Source organism: Dromiciops gliroides, chromosome 1 (assembly GCF_019393635.1).
Source record: "Dromiciops gliroides isolate mDroGli1 chromosome 1, mDroGli1.pri, whole genome shotgun sequence".
Taxonomy (NCBI): domain Eukaryota; kingdom Metazoa; phylum Chordata; class Mammalia; order Microbiotheria; family Microbiotheriidae; genus Dromiciops; species Dromiciops gliroides.
Window position 1 is genome coordinate 696338866 of NC_057861.1, and position 26759 is coordinate 696365624.

The 26759-nt window shown below is 39.2% G+C and overlaps 1 protein-coding gene across 12 annotated transcripts in view; it reads left to right on the forward strand.

Annotated features, from left to right (window-relative positions):
• WNK2 (WNK lysine deficient protein kinase 2) overlaps positions 1-26759 on the forward strand; it is a 306726-nt gene that overhangs the window by 156785 nt on the left and 123182 nt on the right. For 11 of the 12 annotated variants that reach the window (XM_043978028.1, XM_043978026.1, XM_043978030.1 and 8 more), the window contains exons 9-16: positions 2000-2196; positions 3667-3822; positions 15071-15265; positions 19638-20207; positions 22961-23272; positions 23846-23895; positions 25854-26022; positions 26133-26249. In XM_043978028.1, the coding sequence (XP_043833963.1) occupies positions 2000-2196; positions 3667-3822; positions 15071-15265; positions 19638-20207; positions 22961-23272; positions 23846-23895; positions 25854-26022; positions 26133-26249 (1766 nt within the window). The remainder of the gene's footprint in view (positions 1-1999; positions 2197-3666; positions 3823-15070; positions 15266-19637; positions 20208-22960; positions 23273-23845; positions 23896-25853; positions 26023-26132; positions 26250-26759) is intronic. The other variant, XM_043978035.1, reaches the window with a different exon arrangement.

Consider the following 26759-nt stretch of genomic DNA (forward strand, 5'->3'; position numbering starts at 1 on the left):
GTATGCATGAGAGTAATGATAACAGGAAGGAAGGGAAGTGGGAGTGAGGGAGAAAAGGGGAGGAAGAAGGAAGGAAAAAGGGAATGGAGAAATGAAGGATTTATTAAGTGCCTACTATGTGCTAGGCACTTTAATGTTTGCAAAGTGCTTTAAATTGCCTCATCCATTAGCAACCATGTTTGATAGGTACTATAGGTCTTATTGTCTCCATTGTACCAATGAAGAGAGGTCATACAGCTGCTCAGGGTCACAGATGGAATTTGAACCCAAGTCCTCCTGATTCAGAGTCAAGCACATCTTCCACTAAAGCTTGCTGCATTATGGAGCGAGTGACAGATGACTTTTCACAATTAAGGGTTAAATTTTGTTTAATAAATTTAAATTAAACATCTGATGCATTTTTTTTTCACTTGATTACAAAAGAGATGAGAGCAATGGAATCAGGTCATAAACACAACCACTACCACTCTAGGCAGGCTCCCCCCACCCCTTTGCTCTCTGCAAGAGTGTATTGGCAAAACTGGCTTTCCCCACTGCCATACCAGCATTATTATTCTGATTGTTGAGTTAGGAAAAGAAAGTAGCCATTTGATGCATGCAAATCCCGAGGCCAGCAGTTAGGCTGTCGCTGACATTGAGAGTTTCCTTTGGGATATGGGAACAAGAAAGGCAGGATTGAAAACCAGCTGTCATTTTTCATTTTTACTGCAGTGAAAGCTGTAGCGTGAACAATTTCCATGGGCACCATCTTGGAATTTTCCACTGAGAGACACAATAGTTTTAGTGAAACAAGCTTGTTAATTGTATGGAGATATTTAATAAGCTTCAGTGATTCTGAAAAGGCCCCTCTCAAGCTTTAATATTCAGTAAAACCATTATAATCCTGACTTACATTTGACAAAGATGCCACGATGGGCCAATTGACAAGCTTCTGCAGTTTCCAGACTTGAATTCAGACCAAATCTCTGCCTGATGAGCAGCAACAAAGCTATGGATTGTGCGGTTGTTTTGTAAAAAGCTTGGCTCGTGGTGAACTTGGTGGAGCATAGAATGCTGGATAGAGGATGCAGACATATACTGTAGATTCATAATGGGACAGCAACTGGAATGCTGAGATGTTATTCTGTGGCTTTTTTTTTCCTAAATACCTAATGTAGGCAGGACCTATTCAAGTGACTCTACTGGCCTGTTGAGAATTCTGTCAGTCTTGTAAGTGATATCAGTAGGACTGATCATTATATATTATATCACTCCCCTACTCAATAAACTCCAGTGACCCCTTATTACCTCTAGGATCAAATAAATATGTGTTTACATGTTCAGCCTATAAAAACTCTTTATAATTCTGTCCCTTCCTCTTTAAAAGGCTTGAAAATATTAAATTGAATGCTAGAAATATTTCATAAATACTTGAAATTATAAATTATTGAAAACTAATTTGAGTGTGTGCTCTTTGCTAAGCTACAGAAAGACAAAGTAAGAGCAGTCTTTTCCCTCAAGAAGCATATTCCATGTGGGCAGACAATATGTACAAAAATGAGTATATATGGTAACATGGGAACTGGGAGACAGGACCCTTCCTAGGATGTGATGCTTTCTCAATACAATGAATGTTGTAAGGCAGGTAGCCAAGCCGATAGCTTTAATTACCTTGTGGCACATGAAGTTGTCCAAGCTCTTTTGGAGCTGATGTTATTTGCAAAGCTTTAACAAATCCCTTTGTTCTGGGCATTAATGAGACCATAGTGGGTTTTTTTGTTTGTTTGTTTGTTTTGTTTTTTTGTTTGTTTTGTTTTTTTTTTTAGTGAGGCAATTGGGGTTAAGTGACTTGCCCAGAGTCACACAGCTAGTAAGTGTTAAGTGTCTGAGGCCGGATTTGAATTCAGGTACTCCGGACTCCAGGGCCGGTGCTCTATCCACTGCGCCACCTAGCTGCCCCGAGACCATAGTGTTTTAAAATGCTGAATTTATACCTTGAAATTTTGTTCTCTGCCTCCAGCGGACAGCACATTTGACAGTGGCCAAGGTTCCACTGTCTATTCAGACTCCCAGAGTAGCCAGCAGAGCGTGATTTACTCCTCCCTGCCTGATGCCATCCCTCCCGCTATTCAGCGAGTCTACAGCCCACCTGTCAGCGATGGTCAGGTCGGAACACAGAGCCACCCATCTCTGGGGCCCTACCAGCAGCCTACAGCGGTAAGTTCTTCATCTCACTCCCTGTTGCTCATGTTATTCATACGATGAGCTTCCTGAGTTTCTGCTACAGTCAACTCTTAAATTGTTTTCTCTATTGGCAGGAGGAGAGGGATAACAAATATTATTGAATAAGCCAAAAATCATTTCTGCTTGGCTTTGGAACACATCAGGCAACTTAGTCTGACTCTGACTAAGTCTCACTGTATGTGCCATCTGACTTCACCAGATTTGGCCAGAATCTCAATAAGTAGCAGGGGGGCATATCAACCTGAGATTAAAAATTTGTCATAGGATAATCCCCAAAGTGAATTATTCACACATATGTCACTGAGAGTTATCTGTGTTTCATTATTTCCCTCTCTGCCCCCATTCTCATTCCTCTCCATTCATCATTCATACTAAATAGGTTAGATATTGATTTTATAAATTTTTACTTACACATTTCTAATCTTGCCATAAAAGCATAGGCCAGGGGCAGCTAGGTGGCACAGTGGATGGAGCACCAGCCCTGGAATCAGGAGTACCTGAGTTTGAATCCGGCCTCAGACACTTAACACTTACTAGCTGTGTGACCCTGGGCAAGTCAGTTAACCCCAATTGTCTCACTAAAAAAAGAAAAAAAAATAGCATAGGCCAACTAGCTTTCTTTTAAATAGGAAATGATATTGCTGACATTCCCATATTTTCATTAAAATTGGGTTCAAATTCACACATACAAACACAGTGTTTTGTGGCAATTTTGGAAACTCCCCCAGGATGTAGCATGGTCTCTACATGCCTAATACTCTACTCAACTACCATTAACTTACTAGGGCTTTGAGGAGGACTCAAGTTCCGTTAGTGAACACATGGTCACTTATTTCATACTCTGTCTTTTGTAATGCTTTTTCTTTTGTTAACTCAGTAGCTCTGATGTTAGGGACATATAGCTAAAGTAACTGGAGAATTGCTGTGGTAACCATCCCTGCAAAGGGAAAATAGGAAATAAGTCCTATATACAAATGAGAGGAAGGTCTTCTGCAGTATCTGTCAAGTCCAGAAAGACATTTTCTCTGAAAAAGATAAAATTGTATAATTATGTCAAGGAAATGTCACCACATTATTAAGAAATTTCACCCTACCTACTATTGCTTCATAGTACTAACTTTGCTTAAAAGCCAGGAGCAGGGATGTAGAAGTGGTATTTATCCACATAGATGGATAAAAGGTTGTTGGCATGTATATTATTCAATTTAACAAACTTTGCACTAAGGATACTAAGAAACAAAATAGTTCTCCTTGGGAAGGACTTTTTATGTTTTTCTTTTCTTTTTCTAGGAAGGTAGTCTTTTGTAACCCCAAATCCTAGCAAATTATTTACCTCCTTGTCATTTTCTTTTTCCTACGTTCTATTTTAGATATATTTGAATGGTTAGCCTGTTTCCATTATCAGAGTGAAATTTGAAGGGTTATACTTTCTGTTCTCTTCAGCCTGGTCTGACTGTGGGCCCTGTTTCATCTACTGTACTCCCTCCGAGACCACAGCAACATTACCCAGAACCAGCAATGACTTTTTCAGTGCAGCCAACAACAGTTGCTTCAGGGCATATGGGGGCAGCGCCATCTATGTTACCCACCCAGCAGCAGGTAAGTCTATAATATTGCTTTATCTTCTTAATCCAGTCTTTGAGTTGGGAGAGGGGGAAGAAAGCTTATATCAATGCCTTTTGTTTCTTCATTAGTCATTTCTTTTTTTTTTTAAATTTTTAAAATTATTTTCCAGTTACATGTAAAGATAGTTTTCAACATTTGTTTTTATAAGATTTTGAGTTCCAAATTTTTCTCCCTGCCTCCCTTCCCTCTTCCTTCACTAAGAAAGAAAACAATCTGATATAGGTTATTTATGTACAATCACATTAAACATATTTCTTCATTAGTCATGTTATAAAAGAAAAATGAGAACAAAAGGGAAAAACTATTTTTTTATTTAGCATTTTATTTTTCCCCAATTACATATAAAAAACCCCAATTTTTAACATCCATTTAAAAAACTTTGTGTTCCAAATTTTCTCCCTTCCTTTCTCCCCACCCCACTTTGAGAAGGCAAGCAATTCAGTACTAGTTATACATTTGTAGTCATGCAAACATTTCCATATTAGTCATGTTGTGAAAGAAAACAGACAAAAACCCTTCAAGAAAAATAAAGTAAAAAAGTATTATACTTCAATCTGTATTCAGACACCATCAGTTCTTTCTTTGGGGATCAAAAGCATTTTTCATCATAAATCCTTCAGAGTTCACTTGGATCATTGCATTGCTGAGAAGAGCTAAGTCATTAACAGCTGACCATCTTACAGTATGGCTATTACTTTGTTCACAATACATTTCACTTTGCATCAGTTCATATAAGTCTTTCTGTTTTTTTCTGAGAGTATCCTGTTCATCATTTCTTTTAGTACAATAGTAGTCCATTATAATCACATACCACAGTTTGTTCAGCCATTCCCCAATTGATGGGTATCCTTTCAATTTCCAGTTCCTTTCCACCAGAAAAGAGCTGCTATAAACATTTTTGTACATATAGGTCTTTTCCTTTTTGATGCAGACCTAGTGATGGTATTGCTAGGTCAAAGAGTGTGCAAGGTTTTGTAGCCCTTTGGCTATAATTCCAAATTCCTCTACAGAATGGTTGAATCAGTTCACAATTCCACCAACAGTGTATTAATGTCTCATTTCCCCCATATCCCCTAGAATATTTGTCATTTTCCTCTACTATCCTATTATCCAATCCAGTAGGTATGAGGTAGTACCCCAGAATTGTTTTGATTTTGCATATTTCCAATCAATAGTGAATTACAGCATTTTTTCATGTCTATAGAGAGCTTTGATTATTTCATCTGAAAACTGTTCATATCTATTGATCATTTATCAGTTGGGAAATGGCTCTTATTTTAATAAATTTGACTCAGTTCTCAAGTTTGAGAAATGAGGCCTTTATCAGACAAACTTGACTCAAAAATTTTTTACAGTTACTATTAACCATATTTCCCTCCATCCAATTCCCTCCCTATGCCATTTATTCCATTCTCTATCTCTTTTCATCCTGTCCCTTCTCAAAAATGTTTTGCTTCTGACTATCCTTTCCCCCAATCTTCCCTCCCATCACCAGCCCCCTTCTCTTATAACCTTCCCTTCCTACTTTTCTGCAGAGTAAGACAGATTTCTGTACCCAGTTATTTAGATATCATCCCATCAAATTCAACACATACAAATTCAACCTCTGTGTATATATATACTCCATCTAGCTGCCCTAAAAATGAGAAAGTTCTTAATGATTTACAAGTGTTATCTTTCTACATAGGCATGTAAACAGTTTAACCTTTTAAATCCTTTATGATTTCCTTTTTATGTTTCTCTTTAGTCTTGTATTTAAAGGTCTAATTTTCTATTCAGTTCTGGTCTTCTCATCAAGAATGATAGAAAGTCGGGGCAGCTAGGTGGCGCAGTGGATAGAGCACCGGCCCTGGAGTCAGGAGTACCTGCGTTCAAATCCAGCCTCAGACACTTAACACTTACTAGCTGTGTGACCCTGGGCAAGTCACTTAACCCCAACTTGCCTCACTAAAAAAACAACCAAACAAAAAAAAGTGATAGAAAGTCATTGAATGCCCATCATCTCTCCCCCACCTCACCACCCCTCCCCCCCATCTCCTGGATCTGTTTTCCAGGTCAGTTGTTTATCCAATGAAATATTTCTCATTGTCTTCTATTTTTTCATTCTTTTGGTTTTGTTTTAGCGTTTCTTGATTTCTCATAAAGTCATTAGCACAATTCAAATTTTTTAGGAGTTACTTTCTTCAGTGAACTTTTGTACCTCCTTTTCCATTTGGCCAATTGGGCTTTTCAAGGCATTCTTTCTCTCATTGGCTTTTTGCACTTCTTTTACCATTTGGCCTAGTCTTGTTTTTTAAGGTGTTATTTTCTTCAGTATTTTTTTGTGTCTCCTTTATCAAGCCTTTCACTTTTTTCATGATTTTCTTATATCATTCTCATTTCTCTTCCCATTTTTCCCTCTACCTCTCTTAATTGATTTTCAAACTCCTTTTTGAGCCCTTCCATGGGCTGAGACCGATTCATATTTTTGTTGAAGGCTTTGGATGTAGGAGCTTTGCTTTGACTTTATCTTCTTCTCTGTGTGTATTTTGATCTTCCTTGTTGCCCATTGTAGCTTTCTATGGTCAGGATTTTTTTCTGTTGCTTGGTCATTTTCCCAGGTTATTTCTTGACTTTTAACTCTTTGTTAAAGTGGGGCTCTGCTTCAAGCTTCAGGGGCTTTGTGCAGCTGTTTTCAGAGAAACTTCTAGGGACCTGTGAGTTTTCAGTTCTTCCAAGGTGGTATGATTTAAGGAGATCCTGGCCTGTGCTTTGGTATGTAAATAACCACAAGCCCTCTTTTCTGCCCTGGAACTATGAGGAAGGTCCTGGCTCCACCGCAGCTGCAAGCAATGTTGTGCTAGTGCTCCTTCCTGCCCTGGGATTGCCACCCAGGACTGTGACCCAGATTTGAGTATGGGTAAAGCAACAAACTCCTGCCTCAGTGCTAGCAAAAAGACACCTGTAATCTCCTTCTGGCCAATTGTTTGACCCTTTTAACATCTGTGGGCTGAGAGTTCTAGAAGCAATCACTGCTGCCCCTGATTTAGCAGCTCCCAAGGTCTCATCCTGTTTTTTGGGGGCCCAGTCTTCTGTGCTTTCATGGCCTGTGCTGGACTACACTCCACTCTCACCCCGGTGCAGCAGATCTTTCCTTTCAACCTTTTAAGTTGTCTTTGTGGGTTCTGCTGCTCCAGGAATTGTCTCATAGCATGATTTAAAGGTATTTGGAGGGATCTTGGGGAGAGCTCAGATGAGTCACTGACTTCATCCCCAGTCATTTCTTGATGTGGCACCCTCCCTTTCCAAAAGAGAATAAAGAAAAAATTAATCTGTAACAACTGATAACAGTGCTTATGTCTTATACCCGATGTTCTGCCCACATAAATAGCCTGTCTTTCTGCTGAGAGGAGAAAGATACGTTTCATTATTAATTTTTTAGGACCAGGATTGATTATTACAGTTTTCTGGAATTGAGTTTTCATTTCAAGTTCTTCTCATTATTATTGTTGCAGTCATTGTATATTTTGTTGTTACTGTTTCTGCTTATTTCTTCCAGTGCTCTGTCCTGGGCTCTCATCTTTTGCCCCTCTGTATTATTTTTCTGGGTGATCTCATCTGTTCACATGGATTCAGTTATCTCTATCAAAGATAATTCCCAGATTTACTTATCCAGCCCTAGCCTCTCTCCTTGAGCTCCAGTTCCATATGCTCGACCACCTTTTAGATATCTTGAACTGAATAGTCTGTAGGCATTTCAAACTCAAGTCTAAAACAGATCTCATTATCTTCCCTACAAAAACCCTTTTCTTTGTCATTTCTGTGTTACTGTTGAGCATCATCAGTCACCCAAGCTCACAGTCTTGGTGTCATCTTTGACTCTACACTCTCACTCAGTCCCCTCCCTCCCAAAAAAGTTTATTACTGAGTCTTGTCATTCTACTTTATAATGACTTTCATATGTCCCTTTCTCTGAATTTACATGGCTGCCACCCTAGCATGAATAAGCTCTGTCACCTCATACTTCATCTACTGCAGTAGCCTTATGGTTGGTCTCCCCACATTAAGTCTCTTGCCTCCTCTAGTCCATTCTCCATTCAGCTGCTAAAGTGATTGTCTAACTTGAATATCTGGCTGTGTCACCTACTCAGCCTCCAAGGTCAGATGAGAAACCCTCTGTTTGGCGTTTAAAACCCTTAACAGTCTGGCCCCTTCCTACCTTTCTAAGTCTTTGTTCCCCTCTGCCTACTCTATACTTTTCTCCACTCCCTGACTCACTCCTCTTTGCCTGCAGTGATATCCATTTTCACTTACACTTCTTGACCTCCTTGGCTTCTTTTAAGACTCGGGTCAAATCTCACTTTCCACCAGAATCCCAGGCATTGCCTTGTTAGTGCCTTTCTCCTTGGATTACCTCCCGTTTTCTCTATAAATATCTTGTGTGTATTTATGTGTTTGCAGATTGTTTCCCCTGTTAGCATGTGAATAAGCCCTTAATAAATGCTTATTGACTAAATATTTCAATCTTCATGAATCTAAAGTTTTCCCATGTTTCTTTGAATTCCTCATATTCATTCATTCAGTACACATTTAACATATACTACATGTCAAATACCTACACAAGATGCTGGAGACGCAGACAAAAATGAAACATTCCATTGAGGAGAAACACGAAGTAAAAAGCCCAAAATAATTTTACTGAGCCAGGTCACTAAGAACTTGGGGGATGAGAAAAGTGCTTGTGGAGGGGGAGATCACAGTATGTTCGTGTTATTACAGTTTTCTTAGTCATAGATGATGAGTAACCACTTGGTTTTTAGTTTTTCTTTGCATGAAAAGTGCTACTGTATTTCCTTTATTTCTCTTGTTGACCTTCTTAGGATAATGTGCTCCTTAGGATATATGGGTTTGCTAGGGAAAAGGGTATGAAGTACGTCCTGAAGCCCTAATCAACATCTGGTATCATAATAATGATGATAATTACTAATTAAATGCATACTGTGTACCAGGCAATATTAGGAACAAATATAATCAATAAAACCCTGCTCACAAAGAATTACACATCCGAACAAGAGACAAACAGGATATATTAAAGTATACACAGGAAACATCAACAGAAGGGATAGCTAGGTAGCACAATGGATAGAGCACCTGGATAGGCCCTGGAGTCACGAGGACCCGAGCTCAAATTTGGCCTTAGTCACTTACTAGCTATGTGACCCTGGGTAAGCCACTTAACCTCGATTGCCTCCCCTCCCTCCTCCCCCCCTTCCCCCTCCAATCCCCAAAATAAAAAAATAGAGATAATAAGACATAGAGATAACAAACATGAATAAATAATACCTAGTAAATAAAATAAATATATAGAAAATATACAGAAGATGATACGAGGAAATTAAGTGCAAAGTAGTATGGAGGATTTAGCACCAGTTGGGGGATTGGGGTCCATTTCATGTAGAAGATGGTGCTTGAGCCTGCTCAAAGTGAAGAATTCTATGGTAGTGGAAAGGGCTAGGATGGGAGGAGAAAAGACCAGTTTGGTTCAATTGCAGTCAGGTAACCTTTTGTGTGCCAAGCACTGTGTTAAATGATAAGGATAAAAACAAAAGCAAAAAGGAGTTTCTGCTTTCAAGGAATTCAAAGTCTAATGACTGAGACAACATGCAAACAACTACATATAAACAAGAGAGTTATATATAATACATATATAATTCTCCATTTATATACATAGTAATACATACATGTCATTATATAGTGTGTATTGTGTACATCATGTAGATATCATGTAGCATGGCACATGTATGTATTGCTGCATGTGTAGATAGATACAGATAATTGACAGAGGGAAGGCATTAGCATTAAGGGAGATCTAAATAGGCATCTTATAGAAAGTGAGATTTTTATCTGATACTTGAAGGATGCCAGAGAATCTGGTAGGCAGAGGGGAGGAAGCAGGATGTTTTAAGCATGGATGATAGCCATTGAAAATGCTCAGAGTTGGGAGATGTACTAACTTGGGAAAGAAACCCCAAGGAGGCCAGTGTCACTGGATCACAGACTGCATGAGGTACAGTAATATGGAAAGGGAGGAAGAGGGAGGAGACAGATCATGAAAGACTTTGAACACCAAAAAGAGTATTTTCTATTGTATCCTAGTAGTGACAGGGAGCCATTAGAATTTATTGAGTGGGTAGCATGATCAGATCTGTAATTTAAGAAGATTGATTTGGGGGCAGCTAAGTGGTACAGTGGATAAAAGCACTGACCCTGCATTCAGGACAGCTAGTAAGTGTCAAGTGTCTGAGGCCAGATTTTAACCCAAGTTCTCCTGAATCCAGGGCCAGTGCTTTATCCACTGTGCCACCTAGCTACTCTAAGGAGTTTTTTAAAAGGAATGAAAAAATTTGGAACAGCCTCTGTGGTTATTGCAATAGTAAGTTAATTAGGAAAATAAAAGAGCATTGCTTTGTCACAGTGAGGACTCGGCTAAGATTCTGTAACACAAATCTAAAGTGGAAATAGCCCAGTTTTATGAGTGCCCAATGCAGAGTAATATGCAGTGAGACTGGGAAGCTAGGTTAAATCCACGTTCTGATGAGCTTTAATAAAAAGAGGGAAAAGAACAACTAAAAAGAAGATGGTTTCATTCTAGAAGCAATAGGGAACCTTTGGGGTTGATCGAGTAGAGGAACTTTTTTGGGGGGAGGGTGGGCAGGGCAGTGAAGGTTAAGTGACTTGCCCAGGGTCACACAGCTAGTAAGTGTCAAGTGTCTGAGGCTGGATTTGAACTCAGGTCCTCTTGAATCCAGGGCTGGTGCTTTATATACTGTGCTATCTAGCTGCCTCGAGTGGAGGAACTTTAAAGAAAATCACTTCTACAGCAGGGATGGTGATAAAAGCCGACATTTATTTAGCAAAGCTCCTTACAAACATGTTAAGTGCTTACATACTTTAGCCATGTGGAGAATTCGAAGACAGTTATGGGGAAAAAAATCTTTGCATGGCCTTGTTTGTGAGCAGGGACCTTGGGCTTTGTACACAGGTCACTGTGGTTCTCTTCCTTCTGTTGGAAAGGTTATGTTTTGTTTTGTTTTGTTTTTTTTAATTAAACTGGGACACTTTCCAACTGCAGTCATCTGAAATGGCCTCCCAGGCCTTCTGCTGAAGCATCACAAAAGCACTGTTGTGAGAAAATACGGTTCATCCTGTTCTGGAATCCACTCCTTGCTATTTCCCTACTATTTCTCATGCATAGGCCCAGCTGTTGTTTTAACCATTTACCTCACCAAGGAACACCTTCCCTGTAGTGATGTTTATTTTCTTAGGCCGTAGTCAAGACTCTTTATCTGTTCCACTCTTCTCTCCCTGCTCCTTTCCAAAAAAAGAAAAAAAAACACTTTTTAAAAAAAACAAGTAAAAAACAAAAACCTACCTCCCTGGGACACTCATGGAACTGGAGTTCGGATTTGAAAAATAACTTGCCAAGTCATGTCCTTAGGCATTTACCCCGTGCTGTGCTCCTCCAATATTCTTCTGAGCTTGGCTTCTGCAAGGGAATGCCTGAGTCAGGAACAGACTACCTACAGAGAGCCCAGATCTCTAGCCTTCCTATATGACAGCTGAGGAGGAAATTGAACCTTCTCACCGCTTGGAGTTACTTGGTGGATCACAAATCATTGCTTTCAAATCAGAAGCAATGTTAGAGTTCAGTCCCTTTGTTTTACACTTGAGGAATCTCAGAGAGGCAGATTAATTTGCCCAAGGTTACACAGCTATTGGGTACTTGAGCTAAGATTTGAACCTGGATCCTTTCTCTGAATCCAGCACCATTTGCCCTGATCACTGTTACCTTTTCCTGTTTTCTTGAATTTCTTGTTGCCTGTGATTCACACATCTACTCTGCTTCAGCTCACCACTAGGATAATCATACCTCAGACATCACCACAACTCAAACTACATGATACCTTTTTTTTTTGACTACTAATCTCCTCTTCTTTAACCTCTTCAACCCTTTCCAGAGCTGTTCATCACCTTCATTATAACTCATTCCCTACCACTTCCTTCTTTTTCCATTTTTATCATCACTGTTCTGGCATGGCTTCCCTCCCTACCCAGCCTTGACCATTTTGTGGATCAACTTCATTCTTTTTTGCCCCTCTTGAATCCCTTGCTCTCCCGACCTTTCTTCTCCTGCTAATCTTAACTACCCTTTGCTTCCTGTATTCCTACTCTGGAGCTCCTAGAGGCTGCCAGAAGGGGTCATCCAGGCATGCTAACTGCTTAATAAATGCTCAATATGTGTCAGATATTATGTAAGTTCGGGGGATACAAAGAAAGGATAACTCATGGAGGTTACATTTAATGGGGCCACTAAAAATCTATGCTATTTCAACTCAATACTCTGGACTAATGGTCATCCCCTTACAACATTCCTTTTTACTACTTTCCCCAACTTTTTATCAAATTTGATCTCTCCTCCCTGCCCCCTCACCCTCAGCAGATGACTCATCTTTTACCTCACCGAGAAGATTGGGGCCACCCAATCTGTATTCCATCAACTCTGCTCCTCCAGTCATATCTATATACTCGGCTATTCTCTGGTGACACTACCTCCTTGCTAAAGTTAGCCCTCCATCCCATACGTACCTGTCTCCTCCTTGATCTTACTCCATCATTCTTACATCTTCCATTTTCTCTTCTTCATTGAGTTCTTCCTCTGCCATATTTTAAAAAGAAAGAAAAGAAAAAAACTTTCATTTACCTTGCCAACCTCTTCAAGCTATTACACTATCTCCCTTTTACTGCCAAACTCCTAGAAAGAATAATCTGCTTTCACTGTTGTTTGTTTCTTTACCACTCACTCATTCCTTTTTCCTTTGAAGTCCATACTCTATCTCCACAGTTCTATTCCAAGAACTTCCTCCCAAGCCACTAATAGTGTCCATATCAACAAACCCAGCGACATATTTTGTCTCCACTTCTTTATGGTATTATACATATTTTTTCGTCTGTTTAGCTTCCATGACACTATCCACTCACCTCTCTACCTCCTCTCATTTTTGTTCCTGCCTTATCCTTTTTTTTTTTTTTTTTGTGAGGCACTTGGGGTTAAGTGACTTGCCCAGGGTCACACAACTAGTAAGTGTGTAAAGTGTCTGAGGCCGGATTTGAACTCAGGTCCTCCTGAATCCAGGGCCGGTGCTCTATCCACTGCACCACCTACCTGCCCCCTGCTTTATTCTTTGTCCCCTAAACATGGATATTTCCCAGCATCTTGTGCTAAGCCCTTTTCATTTCTATCCCTGTATTCTCTTCCAGAGAGAATTATTCTATTCTCATGACTTCAGTAATTACCTTTATGCAAGTGACTTGTTATCATCTCCCCCCTTCTTTTATCTCCCCTTCCCTTCCTATTTCCTTATTGGGTAAGTTATTGACTGTGTATATATATTCTTCCTTCTTTGAACCAATTCCAGTGAGAGTGAGGTACAAGCATTGCTCCCTCCACACATATACTCCATTGAGTCACTTATTATTACTCTTTCATGTTTACCTTTTGTGTGTGTGTGTGTGAGGCAATTGGGGTTAAGTGATTTGCCCAGGGTCAAACAGCTAGCAAGTATCAAGTGTCTGAGGCCGGATTTGAACTCAGGTCCTCCTGAATCCAGGGCTGGTGCTCTATCCACTGTGCTACCTAGCTGCCCCATATGTTTACCTTTTATGCTTCTCTTGAGTTTTCTGTTTGAATGCAAATTTTCTATTCAGCTCTGGTCTTTTCATCAAGAATGTTTTGAAGTCCTCTATTTCATTAAATATCCATTTCTTCCCCTGAAAAATTATACTCACTTTTGCTCATTAAGTTATACTTGTTTGTCATGCTAGTTACTTTGCTTTATAGAATAGCATATTCTAAGCCCTCTGATGCTTCAACATGGAAACTGCTAAATGTGCTCCTGATTGTGGCTCCACAGTGTTTTGTTTTGTTTTTTTGGCTTCACAGTATTTAAATTTTCTATCAGGCCTGGGAGCTCTGGAATTTGGTTGTAATATTCCTGGGAATTTTTTATCATGGCTTTCAGGAAGTCCAGTAATTCTTAAATGATCTCTCCTTGATCTATTTTTGAAATCAGCTGTTCTTCCAATGCGATTTCACTTTTTTTTCTATTTTTTTGTTCTTTTGATTTGATTTTATTGTTTGATATCTCATTGAGTGACTAGCTTCCACTTGCCCAATTTTATTTTTTTATTTTTTGGTTTTGTTTTGTTGACTGCTCTTTCAAAATTTGATTTGAGACATTATTTTAAAGTTGTTTGCACCTAGTAGAATACCCTGGGACTTAGGAAAGTATATTTACTCATATAGACCCTATGAAAGTGGTTGAGAATTTAAGGAAAGCAGGAGATTGGCTTGAGGGCCTCACATGGGGAGATGATTCATGGGTTCAGACTTTGGGGGAATTTTTTTAGACCTAGAAGAGACCCAAGGGATTCCTATCAGAAGAGATCACCTATTCTCCTGGCTCCCAAACCACTGGGTTTTGTTGTTGTTGTTTTTTGGGGTTTTGACCCACTTTTTCAATAAACAAAAGCTGCTTTTCACATAAGCAAGAGTCTGTCTAATTCTCTGCCCATCAACAAAGCATAGACTAAGTGCCTACTACTAAATTGCAGCCTACTTTTGTTCTATCCCAGGAAGATATTTAGTTGCCTTAAGAAATTTTATAACTGTTCATGTGTGATATCCCTTGGCAGCCAAAAAGGAGCTAGAAAGCTCAGGACTGATTCTATGAGTGTCCATGAAGATACAGAAGGAAAAGGAAAGATTATTGGGTTGACTGGACTAGCCGAATAGTATCATTGATTTTGCAAACATTTCTCAGGTGGCTACTGTGCCTGGATCATTTGCTGCACACTAGTTGGGGGACCACCCCCTGCCCTCACAGATGGCATGTGAACAGGGAAACAGAGACCATCAAACTCATGGCCATTAGAGAACCAGAGGTCATTGTCATTGGGAGACATTGGGAGGGGTGTTGCTTTATTTACAGAGTGAAATATTTCCATAGAAATTCTAATAATAATTATAGTTATAATAATAGTATAGTATAATATATAGTTATAGTATAATAGTATTATAGTATAGTATAATAGTTATAGTATAGTATAATATAATAGTTATAGTATAATAATATTTATTTGTGTGGCAGTTGAGTAATGAATGGTGTTTGTTGGTTTATTGCAGGCTGCACCCCTGGCTCAACCAGCTCCAATGCAGCAAGTTCTTGCCAGTCAGCCCGTGTGCCCACACCAGCCAGCACCTCATCACTTGTCTCAGTACCCAGCTCCACCTTCGCAGGTGGCTGCTACCAGTCAACTGCAGCCCCTGCAGATGCCACAGGTGCCACTACAGCCGCTTCCTCAAGTGCCACCTGCCCAGGTAAACTATGACCTCCTATCCTTGGTGGGAGGAGAGGGGAAAGGGAGGGGAACAAGTGAATGGGTTGCTCTTTGAGATGTGCCTGTTGCTCAAAAAGAGAGGACTAGCCTTGTTGAGTGAACGTAATTTGAAATGCAATTCACATGGCTGATTTTGCACAATTTACAAGAATGCATGTTAACTTTTGAGTGCTGGCACTGATAATCATAACAATAAGAGATAATATTGACATAGTAAGATAAACTGAGGCTGAGAGAAATTCAGTGACTTGATCCAGCATCAGAGAAGCCAGTAAGTGTCCTAAATGTTTCTTGGTTTCAAGTCCATGTCTCCACACCACATTACAAAGGTCTGTTTGGATGTACCCCACCACTGAATAAAAATGGCCTATTGCCTTATGTTTTCCCTAATACTACAATCTAAATTAATTTTGTGACTGTCAGTCACCTTCTGTAATTTTAATCTTAATGCTACCTCTGCTTTCACAACAGCCCCCACCCGCTTTCCCCTTCTTCTTTTCCCAAAAATTACATGTACAAATAGATGACTAGCATTTATAAGTACAAATAGACGACTGGCATTTAATCCTGATCCCCTTCCTCTCTGTCTCATTTCTGTTCCCCTTCTTCTCGTCTTTTCAATAAAGGTGTATTTTGTGCTCTGCTCAGTCTTGTGTACTGACCAGATGCTGCTTTGACCCTTTCCCCCTCATCACAGACTACCTGTGCATGTAAGATGCAGTTCTGAGCCTGGTTTTTACCATTCTCCAGGTGCTTAAGAAGTAGGTGCTAGTGTTAGAGTTGCTAGAGATGAGGGCTCATTGCTAGATTTTCTGTTGCAAAGCAGAAAGTGAGAGACCACTGGTGTGACACTGTGATCACAATATCGTTCCATACAAAAAGAAAATGAACATTTTATCATGTGAACAGAGACTGGCTTCTGCCACTCTGATGTGGAAGACAGAGATCAACCCATGAAACAAAGGAAATTCATATTGGACACCAAAGACAATGCGGCATTTGTGTATCCATTATTTATAATGCAACAACCTGAAGCCTTCAAATATAAAATATAAAATTTAGTAGAATTCCTAGTAGCATAAAGGGAACATGACTCATTATTTCATTGACACTAAATAAAAAGTAAATGTCCAGTTTGCTCTGTGAGAAAGCAATTGTGCACAAGTTTTAGATATGGTATTTGACAGTTTTCTAATTAATAGCTATGTAGCAGTGACTGGACTGGAGTCAGGAAGACTCATCTTTGTGAGTTCAAATCTGGTCTCAAACACTTACTAGCTGTCTCAGTTTCCTCATCTGTCAAATGAGCTGGAGAAGGAAATGACAAACCACTCCAGTATCTTTGCCAAGAAAACCCAGTATGGGGTCATGAAGAGTTCAATACAACTGACTGACTATCAAGCATATTTTAATTCATTGTTTGCTAGTTGGTGATAGTTTGTTCCAAAATGATCCATTGTGATGAAAATGATTTTTTTCCAATGCATTGCTCTAATCAGTTTTCTTCCAGTAGTATTGAGGTACATATTAAAATGAATAGGCATTCTCTAGATTTGTGGACATAAATTAGAAAATTAGCTTAGATGTAATTTCACTGGACACATTCCTTCGGTTCTGTCAAAATATACATGTTTATTGGTACGACTTTCCCTGTTGGCCCCATTGATGGTTGTCTTCTCTACCCTAGGTGTTATCCAAAGTATTTATAAGAAAACATGAAGAAGTAAAACTTTTGTGGAGTCATTTCAGTGGTGCCCAACTCTTTGTGACCCCATTTTGGGGTTTTCTTGGCAAAGATACTGGAGTGGTTTGCCATTTCCTTCTCCAGATAATTTTATACGTGAGGAAACTGAGGCAAACAGGCTTAAGTGATTTACCCAGGGTCACATAGCTAGGAAGTGTCTGAGGCCAGATTTGAACTCAAGAAGATGAGTCCTCTTAAATCCAGGCCCCAGTACTCTGTGCACTACAGTGCCACCTGGTTGTTCTAAATATTTATTAAACTCCTAATATGTGCCTACAAGCACTGCCTAGATGTTGTTGAAATAAATATAAAAACAATAAATCGGTGCTCTCTCTGGCGAGATAGAATGTTTACAGACAAATAATTCAGGCTGTATGTAAAATAGACACATAATCCTCGGGGAGGAAGGAAGGAATTAACTGCAGGACTCAGGATAAACCTCTTGAAGGAGGTGGTATTTAAGGTGGTCTTTGATCACAGGTAGGGAGAGATTCCGTAAGAAGGTTGGAAGGCATTGCAAATTGTCGAGGAGGTAGAGCTCTGAAGCAGGGCTTCTTAAACTTTCCATTGGAGACTCCTTTTTCATCCAAGAAATGTTCACATGACCCTGGGTATGTAGGTATATAAAATAGGTATACATAACCTTTTACTGTTGGTAAATTTTTAGCAACCCCCACATTCAGTTATCCATGTGGCATTACAACGCACAGTTTAAGAAGCTTTGCTCTAAAAAAAAAATATGCACAAACACTGTTTACTGTTAAGGTACCTTAAGTCTGCTTTGCTGTCAGTAAGGCTAAGTGAGTTTGGTTCTGAAGTATCTAGATTACTAATTTATTTTTCAGATAGAATTGGAAAAAATATTTGACATATTGCTTTACCCTTTGCAGCTATGTTCAGTGGTGCCTCTTATTCATAGTCATAAGTACTTTTCAAGGAGACCTTGTTTTTCTCCTAAGGAGAAAAATAATAGAAAATCAGCTTTAACTTTTCTCAGAATAAAATGCTGTAAGACCCTCAAATTCAAGTCTTCAACTCAGAGACATTTGTTCTCCTGTTCCTACTTTATTTAAAAGACTGAAGATCAAATTGAGACAAATTGATTTCCCTATCAGCTGGCCTTTGTGACCTTTTCAGCTAAGGCATGAAAAGACTGGTCAGTTTGGGATTTTATTTCAACTCCTCCATTACTTATGCACCAGTGTTTTCAATGCAAACACAGCCAGTAAGGAGTGTTCAAAGAAATATTTTCACTGAAAGGAAAATCCTTCACCACCACTATCTCTCCCCCCCCCCCCACCCACCCCAATGTTTTTTTTTTTTCAGCTTCAGTTTTGAAGGATTAAGTAACTTAAGTATACACTGGATATGTTGAGTTTAAGGTGGTTGTTGTTGGTTTTTTCCCAAATATAAGCTATTTAAGGCATTAAATGTTAGTCTAAAAAACAAGCTTACAACCTACATTCATTAAAAAAACCTTTCCTTGCTTTTGGAGGAGCCAGTTCCTTTGTTGTCATTTCTTCAGGACCATTCACCTGCAAAATAGCCACCTAAACTAGGCTGCTTCTTCTGTGTTACTATAAAAACGTCTTGAGAGCATTTTAATACCATAATCAAGAAGTGACATTGATCAAGATTTTACTGTATAGCCGCCAAACTTAGATTTTTTTTTTATACATTCTGGCTTTTTTGGTAAGACTAGATTAGTAAACTTGACACTTCTGTTTGAATTACATTTATGTTCATTGTTTTTCCCCCACTGCTACCATGAGAAATGATCCATGGAGTAAAATTTTGCATCTCCATTTTGCATCAAAATTGTAGTCTTGGGGTCAACTTTTTTAGCTGTTTTACTCTTATGTGTGTGTGTGTGTGTGTATGTGTGGGAGTAATGGGAGAAAGGAGGAAGCTGGTTTTCATCAGTGATTTTCTCCATGTTGGAAATTCCCTTCACAGACATATACATAAATACACACACACACACACACACACACACACACACACATCTCCTTAGCTACTTGGGGCATTAATTTGCCCAGAATCACATGGTATGTCAGAGACAAGACTTGAAGCCGGGCCATTCTGATTCCATTCTATCTTACATGTCAGTATTCTATTCTATGAAAATCCTATAAAACCATTGATGTTAAACAAATGATGCATAACAAAAATCCGTGATCACTATAGGATATGTACCTGTTTTATAACATAAAGTCTTACTCCAAGGCCTCATCATGGCATGAAGTTGACGCTAGTTTCTCAAAGGCTTTGCTAGTGGAACAAAAGCTTTGGTACTTCCTACCAAGCAAAAGAGTACATGCCTGGTGATCAATCTTCTTTCATCCAAGGGCTAGCCTTGGGTAAATTCAGAAAGGCTCATCACCAGGTTGGCCTCAGGGTGATGGGATTTTTTTTTTTGGCTCTTGGAACTCTCAAAGACCATAAACGAAATCCTAGAGGGGTTGTGATCTGCGTTAGTGGGGTTCGATACTCACATTGTGGATTGTCAAAGCACCGAAGTAAGTATTAAATTTGGGAAGCTACTGAGGCTTTGTGTATAGCATCAGTGAGAACTCCTGCAATTGATCTGATGTTATATCTTTTTCAGATTCCTCAGTTTCCTGTCATTCCTCCAATCACTCCTCTGGCAGGAATTGACAACCTTCCTCCAAACCTCTCTGATTTACCTGCTGCAAACGTGCCCCCTATTCCTGCTCCTTCTCAGTATTTTTCTCCAGCTGTGATTTTGCCAAGCCTTTCCATAAATCCTGTTGCCCCTATGCCGGCTAGCCCTGCCCTTCCCGTGCAGGCTGTCAAACTACCCCACACTTCTGTGGCGCCCTTGGTCATGCCCTGCCAAACGATAGTGCCAAATATGTCTGCCACGACGATACCTTTGCTGGCCGTGGCCCCCCAAGGCGTCACCGCGTTGCCCATCCATCAGGCTGTTACCCAGCTCCCTCCACAACCGCTGTATCAGGCTGCTTTCCAGCCGATCATTCAGAGCGAAGTCCCACCCTCTCCCCATCACACTCAGAACTTACAAGCGGTCTCCCAGCAGCAGCCACCACCGCCACCACCACCCCAGCCACAGCTGCCTCCGCAGCCTCAGTCCGTACAGCCAAGTGTAATTCATCCTTCAGAACAGGCTCTCCCAGCTTCTGGGGCTGGTAACCAGGTAATCAATTTGATGGATTCTGCTCATTTTGGCATTCAGGAGTTCATTGTTAAAAGATTCTTGGAATCAAGGATACATCTGTGTTTGCAATTAGAGAAATTTGTCATTTACTCAGAAGCCACTCACTCTCCTAGTCTTCTCTTCTGGGTGACTTTCCCACCAGAGTGGAAGCCGAGGGAAAGAAAAACACAGGTCAATATGATAAGAAAAGTCATTGACACCAGTAATTAAACTTTTTGGATTGTCCTGGATCTACCTCTCTTCCATCACTTCAGATGGTAGTGGGCTGACAGTAGTTAGAGATTTTTTTCAAGCTTGAGTAGCTGTTAGTATAATAATAAAGGGAGTTACTGTTTTGTTTGGTATCATGGAGTTACTGCTCACTGTACAGTAGAGGTGTCAAGACACACAGGCCACACAGGGCCCACAACATTCTTGAGAATGGCCTGAACCAGATTAAAATGCAGTTCCTATCTGATTTTAATGTGTTGATGTATTAATAAAGAAATAATATAAACATGTGTGGTTCTCTAAGTCAGTAAACAGCCCTGGGAATCCTTGTGTACAGTTTAGTCACCCTGTGTTTAACTGAATTTGAAACCACTAGTGTACAGTGCTCTTGTGAAGTAAGCAAGAACATATATATATATATAGTCTGTTGACTGTCCATCAGGGACAGTATGGCTAGATATCCTGCTTTGGATGTGAGGTTAGACTCAAAAACCATTCTGAGAGTCTGTTTCTATACTCATTGGTACTATAAAGCAGAATAATTGCCTGAATTTGCTTATTTTTTTTTAAAGAAACATACTATAGGCAATACTTCCAATAATGAGAGCTATTGTACTGTATATTACTGAGAGGGAGCTGCAATCATATCTTGTTGGAATAGAGAAGTAGGATTTAATGCTATTCTTCTGAGTTTTTATTCCAAGTATATATTATGTTTTTTCTTGGCTCTCTCTGCATGAAGGGTCTATAAACAAATCACGAGTCACAGAAAGTCTGTGATAAGTTTATTACTCTTATCATCAACTGCTTCAGCTAATGAATATTTGTTGTGGGCCACCTGCAGAAAACATTTTGGAGAAGCCATTGGCAAGAGGATCCAGTTGTGTAGTGATACTAGGTATTTTTTTAAAATCAAGTTACATGCAAAAAGACCCTAACATTTGTAATATAAGAGATATTAGCTAACACTGTGATCATACCATAAACTCCCAGACAACATAATTTTGAGTGCAGGATTAATCTAATATCTGCAGTTAACACAATATCCTATCTGTTCAGAATAGCCTGTGAAATAAAAATTTTTTAAATAAAAATGAGATGGATGTGTCAGAGAGAGAGAGAATGAAAAAAAAAAAATGTTGATCCTGCTTTCTAACTGTGCCATGTACTCACAGCTTGGTTTAATACTCTTCAGCCTTTCCCAGATTTTCTCAATCTGCCCCATTGGATTTTCTGGTGCTTTTTGTCAACCATGTATTTAGTACTCAAACGTTTGTTTTTAGAGAAGAGTGTGTGGTGAATGCCGTTAGGCACAGATGATCGAGGTAATTGTGCTTTTGTCATTAATATATCTCTGGTGCAATCTAATGTTTCATTAGGAAGGATAATGAGTTTGAAAAGATGATCTGTAAGGTCTCCTCCAGCTCCTGCACCCTATGACTCTTAAGTCAAAGAAATAACTGAATGAGATCAGAAAAGTAGGTTGAAGTGGAGGATGTTGAAAGAAATTGCCAGATTCTCTCTGTCAGCTAAGCAACTGAATGGAGTCCCATCTACCCCCATTTGGTGCTAACTTTGACCCAAGTGTACAGGAGGGCTAAACTCAAGTCATACCTCATCCTTCTGAAGACTGGAGTAGTTTTTAATTCTATCCACTCCCCAGTACCTACATTATGATGTTACTTTCTGAAACACAATCCAGAAATGAAAGGTTTTATGCCTTTATTGTCATCTACATGAAATGCTATTTTAAAAATCCCAACACTTCCTTTAAAAAAGAAATAAAGCCCCTGGGGGGGGGGCAAAACAAAACTTAAACTTCCCAAGATCAACTAATGAAAGGTGGCAAGTATTGATTACTTGATGCTTGTGTGCGTGTGCGTGTGTGTGTGTGTGTGTGTGTATGTTGCGTGCATCTTTGTGGCTGTGTTTTTTCTCTTTTTTTCTTTTTTTAATAAGTGGTGAGTCAGTTACTGTGCATGGGTTGAAATAAAATAATGCATGAATTTGGGGACAGTAAATGGAATGCTCCAGAATGGTCTCAGTTTAGAAACAAGTTCTGAGACCCATTCAAGGAGTTTTCTACGACTGAACTAACTATTGACTAGCATACTGAGCTCTTATCCAGTTTTTACACACCTACAAATTTGTAAATCAAATGTAATTCTGACTGCCTTTTCATGCCATACATCACCCCGACAAAGGCCACAGAATGACATAATATTCAATATAGGAAGTATAGATTTTGCTTTGTCAATGAATACAAAATTTGTTGAAATTTTCTGACATTTCCATATGTGTGTGTTTTTATATATCTATATACATATCTATATATATATGTGTGTGTATATAAAATCACAATTTTCAAATGAACTCAAGCTGGATAATTTTGATTCATTGTGCTGGTGCCCTGTGTATTTGTGTAGGATTGTTTTCCTCCATTACTAGCAAAGACTTAATTCTTACATCCATGGATTAAATAAAAAACATTCTAATATGCATTATTGTTCATTATGTCATAGCAAATACTTATTGGACACCCCCCTCCATATGCCGTGGATGTTGCAGCCCAGGTCCCTGTTGTACCTGTTCGGGCATCAGCAGTCCTGTCTCCACCTCTGCAGTTCCAGCCTGACATAATACCTCCCATCGTTGCTACAGAGCATCTTCCTCAGATCTCTGGTACCCTGGCTACCACTACTGTGTCAGTTGATCATAGTTTGCCTGTTCAGACAACTGGCCTCCTGCCTCAGCCAAACCCACCCCACTCCCTAGGATCTTCTGCTCCCATTCCATGTCCTACTATCCAGTTGACAGCAGAAGCACCTCAAGAGGTATAATATTTTTGCTCTAAATGTCTTTTCAGTTAGGTTGATCTTTAGCTCAACCTCCCTTGAGTTACAGTGCAAAAATTTACAAAGTGAAAATTATTTTCAAATTGCCCCAAACTATTTTAACTAGAAGGCATTGGTGTGTGGCTAGCAATTCATGACACTAATTACTCGCTTTAGGTATACTTTCTAGGGTAGTATGAATTTAATGTTCTCTCCACATGCCTTCTTAGCTTACACTTTAGCTAAGTTCACAGTACAGGGTAGTGACTAAAGAATTTTTCCTGTTCTGTGTGAATGGAGACAATTTCCCTTTAAGTTGGGAAGACACACAATAAAACTATTAGCTCATTATGCTTCTTTTCAGGTGTGAGAGGGTCACATCATATTTTTCCACAGAGAATCATTATGCTCCTTTTCAGGTGTGAGAGGGTCATTTCATATTTTTCCATAGAGAAAAGATTTCTTTTCAGTCACTTGATATATTCTGCCATCTTTTAGAAAATCAACGTGATTCATAATCAAAATTTATTGGTCTGCTCAGCCTTCTCTTTTTCATTTCTTGTTTTGTTTCAGGAGCTGACAATGCAGGAGAAACAAGCAACTCTCCTGCAGAGCTGTGAAAGGTAATTCTGCCTAAAACCCAAAAAGATTCCAAGCCAAGTGCCTGCAGTGTTTTCATCAGGGTCTCTGCATAGCCTCAGATTGTTGTCTACCCTGTGACATAAACAGTGGTTATCCTAGCCTGAATAGAGGTTTACACTTGGCCCATTCACAGAATGGCGAATTACTCATTTATCTAGAATGACCAAATAAATGTCCCATACCTCTCTCTGAATGGTTTAAAAAAAAAAAAGTGTGTGTATACACGTATATTCATACTTATATTTATGCATTCGTAAATGCACACTTGCATATATACAGTTATACACACATATATATTGAATTATTTTCTCTTTATATCCATAATTTAGACTATTTGAGAAAGGTATGTGAGGATGGATAGGTAGATATGATGGATGGATGGATAGATATGACAAATATGATAGACAGGTAGATAGATGGCATTTTCTGACTTGAAGTCATAGATTCATAACATTTTGGTGTTAGAGAATGGTAGGTTGTGTCTTAATTGAGTTAACATCTCATACTAATCAAGTCTGTATGGTACTTCCTCCCATCCCAATAAAGGTCCAAATGAGTCTTTTGTATTTGCATTCCCAGTAGCCAGTACAGCAAACTGAGCAAAGGAGGCATTTAATGAATGATTACCGGATTGGATTGAATCTAGTCCAAATTCCTGGATTTGAAGATGGGGAAACTAGACTTAAAATGTAGGCAGGGTTCATGACAGTTCAGTGTTATTTTTGCCACACTATACTACTCTTCCTCTTCTCTCCAAATCATTGGAATTTTTCATCTTTTCAGTGGAGAAACTGGGAACTAGAGGCTAGGAGCCTGAAACCCTCCAAAGTTCTTATGACTTGTTTTTTTTTTTTTCAGTATATTTGGAGTATACCCTTTACTACTTTTAGGGGGAAAGTCAAAGTTAACATTCTTTTATATAACTCCTTAGGGTTTCTGGTAGAGACAGGGCACTAAACTGAATGGATCCATGCTTTGATTCTATTAATCATTATGTTCTTTTTCCTAGTTGATAAAGTCACTGGTCTGATTGTTAAAATAGGAACTTTCCCTGCTTGGCCTTCAGATTAAATGGGCTAGGTGGCACAGTGGATAAAGCACCGGCCCTGGAATCAGGAGTACCTGAGTTCAAATCCGGCCTCAGCCACTTGACACTTACTAGCTGTGTGACCCTGGGCAAGTCACTTAACCCCCATTGCCCCGCAAAAAACAAACAAATCAAAAAAATGGGCAGACACCATATTTACACTAGGACAGTGAAGGTTGCTATATATAAGGATCGGTTGAAGGACTTAGACATGGTTGACCAATGGTAAGAGGATTTAGGAGAAATCATAATTGTATTCAAGTTTTGGAAAGAATATCACATAGAAGAGAAGTTAGACTGAGTTTTTCTTGACTTTAGTGGGTAGTCATAAAAGCACTTGTTGAAGAGAGAAATTTAGGCTTGATATGAGGGAAGTAACCAACTTAACAATTAGAGTTATCAAAAAGTTGAATGACTTGGATCACCACTTGAATATGTTATAGAGGTGAATGAATCTTTTCTATATGAGTTAGACTGATATCCAATTCTGAATTCAGTGATTTGTATAGTGCCCTAAAATCAAGATGTCTTTTTTGAGCTAATGAAAACAAACTAATTGGTCTTAAAAGGAACTATGAAGGACTCCCCCTATGCTTCAAAGGATCTGAGTTCATATTTTCCTTGTTACCTGTGTCATCTTGGGCAAGTCTCATTAGTCTTCTGAGGACTCAGTTTCTTCCTCATCTTTAAAATGAGGAATCTGAACTAGATGGACCTCTGAGGTCCTGTACTGTTATGGTACAATCTTGCTCTTGAAATCCAAACTGCCTCTTTAAAAGCTTGAGTGTGGTTTTTTTTGCTTTGTTTTGTTTTTTGTATTTTTCCCCATAAATATTCTTGGTATTGACGAAGCTACGGAGGATCTGATGTGGCTTCAGGAAAAGAAATGAGCGATAGCTGTGATGGTGCATTTGGAGGTGGGAAGCAGGAAGGTAAATCTTCAAAGAAGCATCATAGGAAGTCCACCCGCACTCGTTCACGCCAAGAAAAAGCCAACAAATCGAAACTAACTATCCTTAATGTGAGTAGGGGTGTGTGGGTGCTGCGGGGGTGTGTGTGTGAGAGAGTGAGTGTGTAGGGTGTGTATGTTTACGATGTATACTGACGTTAGCCTTGGTGACTGTTTTTTAGGTATGTAACACTGGAGATAAAATGGTAGAGTGCCAACTGGAAACACACAATCACAAAATGGTCACCTTCAAGTTTGACCTAGATGGGGATGCTCCTGAAGAAATTGCTACTTATATGGTAAGACTTCCTGTGGTAAATCAAAAAAATCTTGTGCTGATTTGTATTCTATAGCTTTCCCTTACTGCAAGGGTTCTTAACCTAGGAGGTGTAAGCTTGATAATTGCATTTCAATATAATTGGTTTTCTTTTTAATTCTGCCTATTTTATTGTATGCATTTAAAAGCATTCTGAGAAGGGACTCTGTAGGCATCCTCAGACTGACAAGGGGAGGTTCATGATACAAAAAAACTTCTTTGAAGCAATGAAAAAATATAATAATATTGATAATAATTTAGCACTCTACATAGCACATTCAGTTTTGCAAAGCCCCTTAAAAATATCTTATTTTATCCTGATAAAAATATCCTTAATTTGTCCTTCAAGCTGCGAAGCCTTTAGGGATCTTTTGGGGGCAGAATTAAATATAGAGCATATTAGGCTGGCTTCTCAAGGGCTATTCCCATTTTTCCTCTCTGACCACTGGCTTTAGATCTCTTTGGCCACATGGATAGGAAAGAATGGTTTATA